The 9,566-nt window shown below is 36.0% G+C and overlaps 1 protein-coding gene across 1 annotated transcript in view; it reads left to right on the top strand.

The window, feature by feature from the left end:
• Positions 1 to 2,525: 2,525 nt before the first annotated feature.
• The window catches only part of LOC116521756 (vomeronasal type-2 receptor 26-like), a 28,733-nt gene continuing 21,692 nt past the window's right edge, over positions 2,526 to 9,566 (top strand). Inside the window, exons 1-3 of the mRNA XM_032236416.1 lie at positions 2,526 to 2,905; positions 5,661 to 5,716; positions 5,873 to 6,105. Of these exons, the coding sequence (XP_032092307.1) occupies positions 2,526 to 2,905; positions 5,661 to 5,716; positions 5,873 to 6,105 (669 nt within the window). The remainder of the gene's footprint in view (positions 2,906 to 5,660; positions 5,717 to 5,872; positions 6,106 to 9,566) is intronic.

The following is a 9,566-nucleotide window of genomic DNA, read 5'->3' as shown; positions in this document are numbered from 1 at the left end:
TTTTTCTCCCACCTGCCTCACAAGAAATAGAAACAAAATTGAACTAGGCACAACAAAGACACTTCAAGCTTGAAAATAAACCAGGGAGATGGTTGGCATATAACTTAAGAAAGGAAAAGCAAAAGACAATGTTTGTAAACATTTATGTAGGCAGTAATGTAATAACAGACATTGAACATTAAAAATTCCTTTCATAATTTCTATTCAAATTGGTACAAAAGACAGGAGATTGATATGTCAAAAACAGATGAATATCTTTGAAGGCAACAGCTGCCTAAACTGAGAGGCATCCATGACCCAATAACTGTTTTTGAGATATCAGAAGACATTTAAAAAATGAAGCCAAGCCCAGATGGTCTTACAAGCCAATTGTCAGCTCTAGAAGCCATCTTTTGCATTAGGCCTTCAGACCTGGCACATTTGTTGCTGTGGGAAACTGGGAAGGAGGATTGTTTGGGGTGGGAAAGATATAGTCAAAATAAATGGACTTGTACTTTGGTTTGGTTGGGGAAAACATCTAATAAAATGGAACTTTGAGGAAACTCAAGCCTCACAGTCTTCTTTTGTTGGGGGTATTACTTGGAATCCTGACACCAACATTGTAAGTGTTTTGAGGATAAACTTCTCCAACCACCAAAGGACATAATAAATGATATATTACAGTGGGGAAAGATACACCAGACATGAAAAGAAGCCAAAATTGTGTTGTTACTGAAGGAGGGTCAAGATGTTAAAAAGACATAGAATGGTAGACCAATTTCATTATTAAATAAGGACCAAACTCTTTGCTGCCATTTGGCAGAAAGACAAAAAAAGATTCAGTCTACACATGAAGACCAAGTGGGCTTTCTGCCAAAAAGGCAGCTAAGAGATATTGTGAAGACTGTCTTAAACATTACTGAACACGTAAAATATCATAATGAAAAACAGACAGCCTTAATATTTTTTAGAATAGAATGGAATGGAACGGAAAGGAATGGAACAGAACAAAACAGAACAGAATAGAATTGAAAAAATGCCCTTAAACATGTACATAATTCCATCTTCGTTTCGCTTTCTAGATGTAGTGATTTTATTTTTGTTGTGTGGCTCATGTGTTCCTGCGTCTGCAAATCCACAAATTTTGAAGTTGTTAAAATATGTGACTGTTATACTATCATTATTAAATTAGTCAGTTTTGTCTTCAAAATCCTATAGGACCATGAAAATATGAGCAACTGACACTGCATAATGTATTTATTGTCCTCATCCTATTCCAATCAATGGCTGGGAGCTCCAAAACTCTGTGAGTTGGTTTGATAGTATGTTGCTCTCTCTAGTTTTGTCTGAAAAACATCTCCAGAAGGCATATCAGTCTGATATACTTCCAATCTTGTTGCAGACAGAGGTATTTTACACAGAAAAAAGGCACTCATGGAAGATGTTAGTATTTGTGGAGTTGCTGTTAATAGCATTGCCTGAATTTATTTAGATTTATTTTATGTAAAATTATATTTCAATTCAGTTTCCAAAATAGTTGAAATAGAGATCAAACCTCCACTTTTAACAAATCACATCTAAATATCTATTAATAAATGGGCATGTATGGCTATTTCCCATGATGATTTTTCTCATCGATATTTCTGGAACCAAAATGTAGCAATTTCCTTCGGAATATAAGCTATTCTTAAAAGCTGTGCTTTGATAGTGACCATTCTCACATACTATAACACAGAAATTAGAATTATTAAACACATTCCACAAAATATACTGTTCTAAAGGATTGCAAGGAACGTAATGTGAAACAGAGCTCTCTTAATGTATTTTTAAAAATTGTTTTATAGAATAGTTTTTCAGAATTACCAGCATATCCTTACAATAAAACAGATTAATGAAAATCCTCATATTCTAATCAACTGGGCTGGGCTTCCACATTTTTAACAGCATTTTTAATCCAAGTTGGACTTACTTTGCCTCAATGGTTCTACCTTTAACTCAGAGAAAATTCATCTCTAACTACAAGTGTGGGATTACAAATACTTTGGCTGCAGTCATTGGGGCACCTGACATCTCCCTTCACATGGGAAGTGTGCTGTGCATCTAAAAGTTCCTCAGGTAAGATTTGATGTAGATATACACTATCATTCTATCATAACTAACTAAACATCTACATGAATCGCTCTGTAAAAAGGAGAGACCTTTCGGATAAGTAGATATTATTTTTGCTTGAAAAATTGGCATAATAGCATGAGTAATCTAAGTCTAAATAGATGGTGAAGCTATTTGACATAGCAAATTCCAGGTACTGAACTAAGGCTCAAATTTGAAATATTCACAATAGATTCCACAAAAATGTATTTACTGATACTTCAAGAGTGACATCTTGGTTGATATTTCCTAATCAACACAAAGAGTTACGTAATGTTTCAGTATATAAAAATAGCAAAATACTCAAATCAAATGTACCCATTTTCAGAGGCTCACATAGACCTTTGCAATTGCATATGTTTACCTTTCTGTAGTTGACCTATGGCTCTGCTCCAGTCATGGATAAAGAGACTCAAGCAGTTTTCTTCCAACAAATGTTTCCAAATGAATCCCACCAACGCAAGGGCCTCCTGCAGTTATTGCTGTATTTTAGATGGATCTGGATTGGAATTCTTATAGTAAAAGATGACAAAGGAGAAAAATTCCTCCAGGAGATGATCCCCACATATTTGGAATATGGCATCTGCATTGAATTCATAGCAGAGTTACCAAACATAGCTTTTTACAGTGATTTTACTGATACCATAGATGAAGGATTACATATATACCATGTTCTCATGAACAGCACAGCCAATGTGATAATCTTATATGGTGAAACTCAGTCCTTATCAGTTCTGAGAACTTTCCTCCAGTTTTCAGGAGGATGTACCAAAGAAGAGTAAGATCTGGTTTATAACTGCTCAGACAGATTACACATCAATTGCCGTTCATAAATCTTGGGATATCAATTTTCTGCATGGTGTTTTATCCTTTGCAGTTCACACAAAGGAGGTCCCAGAATTCCAGGAATTTCTTCAGAACTCGAATCCCAACAATAACCAGCATGATTATTTTCTAAAAGATTTTTGGAAACAAGCCTTCAATTGTTTCTTTTCAAACTCAAAAACTGAAACCTCTGAGAATAAATGTACTGGACAGGAGAGGCTTGAGACTCTTCCCACATCTGTATTTGAAACACTAATGAGTGGTCAGAGTTACAATATTTACAATGCGGTCTATGCTGTGGCACATGCTTTGCAATCTCTCTCTCTATACAAATCTAGAAAATCAACAATGATGAAAGAAAGAAGGAAATATTTTCACAATCAAGTGTGGTGGCAGAGTGGTACAGAAACCACCTTAGCTGTAGCTTCAATAGGGGTGTATAAACTCTTGCAAAGATTATTCTCCAGGGATATTGATGTCTGAAAATCCAAAAGCGAGATGTTCTCCACTGTCTTCCAAGATTAAAATTCATTGTGATGGTGACATTATCCAACCATCCTGTGGTGGGATTCCCTTCCCTTCCCTTTCAGTTCACAAATATGAGCAAATGTGCCATGTCAGAGCATGTTCACCACCTTCTTTGCATGTGCAGTGCTCTCGCATTTTGTACTGGTGGGTGGCCACAACCTGCCATTGCTACTGGTTCGCCTGAACTGGAGAGAACCAGCTGAATTCCACCTCTGCAACCATCTCATTGAATGTTTACTTGAAAAAAGAAATTGGAAAATGTACTTTCCATGTAATTTAAATAACTAAGGTGACAATATATAGCCTTGTTGTACTTACCCTATTTAGAAGCAATCAACTATTCCATGTCAGGTTCTAATGGTTGCATCTTGGCTGGCATGCAGGTGCTAGACCTGCCCCTATCTGATCCCTAGAGGAAAGAAAGACCCTCTACTCCATTTTGTTAAAGCAAATGGTTCTTTTATTAAAGATGTTGGTTGCAGTAATGTGAAGCCAGCTCTGAATTCTTCTGTGCTTGCAAGATACAAAAAAGCTTCATGCATAGCCCATTCTTCCTCCATCTCTGTGACCAGTCTGTTTCCAGCCAACCAGATAATGCTGAAATATTTGCAGATAATCCACATATTTCTCAGGCTTCACCTTGGGATGCTGGTACAAATAAGAGCTGGCTGTTCTGTCTTTATTACCTGTCATTCCCCCTCCCAATTTCCCATCACCTAGAAATACAGCTTTATTGCCCTTTCACACTCCCCACCTCTGCCTGATTTTCACAGTAGGAAGCCTTTGAGGTTCCAAGCTGAATCTGGCAGAGGTGACATTAGCCTTCTCAGGTCACAGTTATGGTGGTCAGGTACTCCCAACACTTTAAGAACTTGCCACAGATTGTTGTGATCCACATAATCGAAGGTGTTAGCATGGTCAATGAAGCAGAAGTAGATGGTTTTCTGGAATTACATTGCTTTCTCTTATTCCAGCAAATGCAGGAAATTTGATCTCCAGTTCCTCTTCTTTTTCAAAAAAAAAGTACTTCTTAGCTCTGGGTTCATTTAAATCTGAAGCCTAACTTGTACCATTTTGAATATAACCTGGCTAGCGTGTGAAATAAGTGCAATTCTATGGCACTTTTATAAATCCTAGTATTCATTATATATTTATCAGATGTGATCTGGCTTAAATAGCTTTTGCAATTAAACCACAGAGCTTAATTTTATTTTTTGCTAGTTATTTATTGTGCAATTCTATGTTATTTTTATTTTAGAAATCTGATATGTAATCTCTATCAGTATTTTAGAAAGTTTGTGATGTTATTTATATGATACTGGACTACAAAAAAGTTTTTTATCTTGTCTTTGTTTAAAGAAAAATTCTTTAATTAACATATGCATGCTTTGAATAAATGAATTATTTCTCCCTCCTTCGATTTGTTCCTCTCTGATTGCCTCTGCGTTTCAGGTTCATTCTTTTCTGAGAAATGTCAGATTCAACAACAGTGTTGGTGAACAGATCTCCTTTGATAAAAATGGAGAGTTCATTGGTGGATTTCATATTATCAACTGGATCACATTCCCAAACCAATCCTTTGCTAGGGTCAAAGTTGCAGTGGTAGATCCCACAGCTCCAGCAGACAAGTTCTTCAATATTTCTGTAAATTCCATCACATGGCCAGTAGGCTTTAATCAGGTTAGTTTTCTGAATCTAGATTTCTCTGCCTTTATTTAAATATCTTATTGACTGAAGTCTCACAGTACCATCTCTTACTAACCTAGGTACAAATTTCCTGGAAAAGGAATGATACCAGTAAGACTTTTTTTTAAAAAAAACTTCTTGGTATTGTATATTAGGAAATATACTTTCTTGGCTCCCTGTTAGTTATGGGCAATGGTTTTCAGGGTTTTGAAATAAAAGCTGAAGACCAGCACTTTAGATCTCAAAAGTTTGCTGACATCAAAATTCAGAAGTTGAGAAAACCAATTTTAACTAACTAGCATACAAATTATCTTTGAAGGGAGATGGTGATTAATGAACGCTACATATATTTATTTAATTATAATTTCAGGGCAATTATTTGTAAAATTATGTCATGCTGCTACTTCATTTTTAGTCTGTTGATTCCCCAGTAACTCTCCAAGCACTTCCTTTCCTATCCATATTTTAAAATATTCTTCTTCATTCATTGGTAGGAGTTACCTTTATCTTTGTGTAATGATCCTTGTGAGACCGGACACAGCAAGGCCAAGTAAGAAGGAAAGTTGTTTCGTTGCTATGATTGCCATCGATGTGCAGAGGGGAAAATATCACAGGAGAAAGGTAGGAAAATTCCAAAAATAATAGGACTAAGCCATGATGGCACAGCACTATAATTCCTACTAATTCACCTGCATTCTTATTTCAGACATAGATGACTGCTCTCCATGCCCAGAAGATCAATATCCAAATCCTGGCAAAAATATGTGCATTCCAAAGCGGATCACCTTTTTGTCCTATGAAGAACGTTTGGGGATCAGTCTGACTGGTCTTTCTCTTTGCTTTTCTTTAATGATAACTATGGTAATCACAATCTTCATGAAACACAAAGAAACTCCCATCGTCAAAGCCAACAACCGGAATCTCACTTATACACTCCTAGTTTGTCTTCTCCTATGTTTCCTTTGTGTCTTTCTATTTGTTGGGAGCCCAATACAATTGTGTGTCTCTTTCGACAACCAGCTTTTGGCCTCATCTTTTCTGTGGCGGTTTCATGTGTATTGGCCAAAACCTTTCTTGTGGTTCTAGCATTCATGGCTACCAAACTTGGTTCCAGACTGAGGAAATGGGTGGGGGGGAAAGATGGTCAGTTTCATTCTATTATCCTGTTCTCTTGTTCAAATATGTATTTGTGCTGCATGGCTGATAACATCCCCACTATATCCAGATATTGATGCAGAGATAATGTCTGAAGAAGTCATCCTTGAGTGCAATGAAGACTCTGTCATGTTCTACTGTGTTTTGGGCTTTATGGGTTTTCTTGCTCTCCTTAGTTTCTCTGCTGCTTTTCTTGCTAGGAATTTACCTGACAGTTTCAATGAAGCCAAATTCATCACCTTCAGCATGTTGGTCTTCTGCAGTGTTTGGTTGTGTTTTATTCCAACCTATCTAATCACAAGGGGAAAATATACCTTGGCTGTGGAGATCTTCTCCATGATCTCCTCCAGTGCTGGCTTATTGGTTTGCATCCTTCTTCCCAAGTGTTTTATCATTGTGATGAGACCTGAACTGAACGATAAACACCAGCTCATGAAGTGAAAGTTTTAAGAAATCTTATCTTTGACTGATATGTTTTATATCTGCATGTTGGAGAATAAATAACTGGGGTCTATAAAAACATAAATTGCAGCCCAAATTAATCGATTGACATTTATTGACATATTTTAGTATGTTATGGTAAGCTCTGATTAAATGTATCGATTCAATGTGAATTGTCAATTTCTCTTTCCTGGTCATCTTAATTTATATGCAGCAGAATGTGTAAGAAGAAGTGTAGTCAAATACAAATAAGAATTTGTTTAAACATGGAAGGTCTATGATTTTTTTCTGAAAAAATTGGACAGACGGAATTCACTTGTAGTCATCACTTTGAAAGCTTGGGGCAAATTCAAAAGCTGGCCATATGCCTTTTACTCAATAGAGTGTGTTCGCTTCAAATGTATTTTAATTCCTGGACTTGATCTGTGATAATAAATCATTATTTCTTTACTTCTTTTTTAATTAAACAGTTTTTTATTAAACATGAATTAAAACGTTGGACACAGTGTAACCGTCCTGGCAGAATCTATGCCATGCATGCTAAAATATTCAGTTTAGATGTTTAGATGTTTAGATGTTTATTAACATTTGTAGGCCGCCCTTTTCCCTGAGGGGACTCAGGGCGGCTCACATAAAATCAGGAAGGGGGAATACAAACAATGACGTAGACACATATAATAAAAGTAATAAGCAACATACATTCATCATTCGGGAGGGGCGGCTATCCTTGTCCCCAGGCCTGACGGGCTAGCCAGTTCTTAAGGGCTGTGCGGAAGGCCTGGACGGTGGTGAGGGTACGAATCTCCACGGGGAGCTCGTTCCAAAGGGTTATACATTGTAACCACCCTGGTTTTTTAACATTTGATCCATACCGTATTTACATAAAAGAAAATAAGTAACCTATTTCCAGCTGTATTGGTTTATATTTCTCTTGTATATTCTCACATTTATTATTTCATACATAATCCCACGTCAATTTATCCATTTCAGCGCAGATCAAGATTTTCCTAATTATTTCATATTCATGTAGAGTTTCCCTGTTTTTCCAATTTTGGTCAAAGACCATTCTTGCTGCCATCATAATGTGTTATAGTTAAAAAGATAACCCTTTTGTTGTATTTCTAGTTTATAATTCCCAGGAGAAATAGTTCTAGTGTGAAATCTATTTCCTCTTCGGTTATCTCTAACAATCACTTTTGGATATTCTGTCCTATATTTTGGCTTTTTGGCATGACTACCACATATGTTATCATGTGCCTGGTTCTTGGTCACATTTCCAGAAGTTTGACGATGAATTTCTAAACATTTTGGCGATTCTTGCGGGCAGAAGGTGCCACCTATAAAACATCTTTTATAGGTTTTCCTTATATGGTATTGACAATGTTATTTTCCTGTTCCTTTCCCATAGTTCTTGCCATCTGTGCAAATGTATATTATAATCAAAGTTTATCACCCATGCAGCCATTGCCTCCTTGACCTGGTCTTCTTCCATCTTGTATTCCAATAAGAATTTGTAAATCTTCCTTAACAATTTATCATTTGTCCCCAAAAGGATCTTGTCTATTGCCCTTAACTCCCCACTAATAATTCACTTTCTCATATCTTTCGAGTACCATGATTAGATTTGGAGATAAGACCAGCATTCCAGTTCTATCCCCTGTTCTCTTAAATCTTGCCCCGATTTTAATATCCCTTCTTTAGCTAGTATATCTTTATAGGTAAACTGTTTTTCCTCATTAATAAGATTGGGATGAACTACTGCTTTGATAGCCAAAGGGGTACCTTACTGTAAATTTTCCTCTTAAATTTATTCCATGTTTTTAATAACGCCTGTCTGATGAAGGGTCTTTGGAAATATTGATGTGCTATCTGGTTCTCATATCACAGGAAGGCCTGCTATCCTAAATGCAAATCACAGCTCTCAAGTGTTAACAATCTATTATTTTTTAAATCAATCCATTCTTTTACCCAGGTTAGTGTTGCTGCTTCATGGTATAATTCCCATTCTGGTACACTGAATCTTCCTCTTTCTTTTACATCTTGCAAAAGTTAAAATTTAATCCTGGGTTTCTTCCCTTGCCAAATGTATTCTCATGTTATTTTATTCAGATTTCCAAGGTACTTTTAAACTAATTTTATGGGGATGTTTTGAAACAGGAATAATAATTTCAGAAGAATGTTAATTTTGATCACTCCAATCCTTCCCATGAAAGAGTCTCAGATTTTTCCACCTCTCCAATTCTTGTTTTATATGATTTAATAATTTAACATAGTTGTCCTTTTTGATTGATGTGCACCTTGCCATTATATAAATTCCTAATATTTCATTTTCTTTTCAATCTGAATGTTTATTTCCTTAGCCAATTCCTCCCTCTGCTGCTCCATCATATTTTTGACTATCATTTTTGTTTTATCTTTATTGATTTTCAATCCTGCTACCTTCCCATAGTCCTCTAATACCTCCATCAGCCTCTTACCCAATTCTAGTGGATCTTCAAAGATAAAAACTGAATTGTCTGCAAATGGTTGCAGTTTATAGACTTCTTTCCTAATTTCTAGACCTTTAATTTAAGATTCTTTCCGAATTACCCTTGTTAGCACTTCTAAAGATAATATGAATAACAAAGAAGATAAAGGACACCCTTGCCTTGCACCTTTCTGAATTTTAAACTTTTTGGCCACTTCTCTGTTCACTATTACTTTTGCTTTTTGGTTGGAGTATATCGCCCAAAACATGTTTAAAAATTTATCACCAAATTCCATATATTTCAATTGTTATAACATGAATTCCCAATTAACGTTGT

Source organism: Thamnophis elegans, chromosome Z (genome assembly GCF_009769535.1).
Source record: "Thamnophis elegans isolate rThaEle1 chromosome Z, rThaEle1.pri, whole genome shotgun sequence".
Lineage (NCBI taxonomy): Eukaryota > Metazoa > Chordata > Lepidosauria > Squamata > Colubridae > Thamnophis > Thamnophis elegans.
This window is presented reverse-complemented; position numbering and strand designations above follow the sequence as displayed.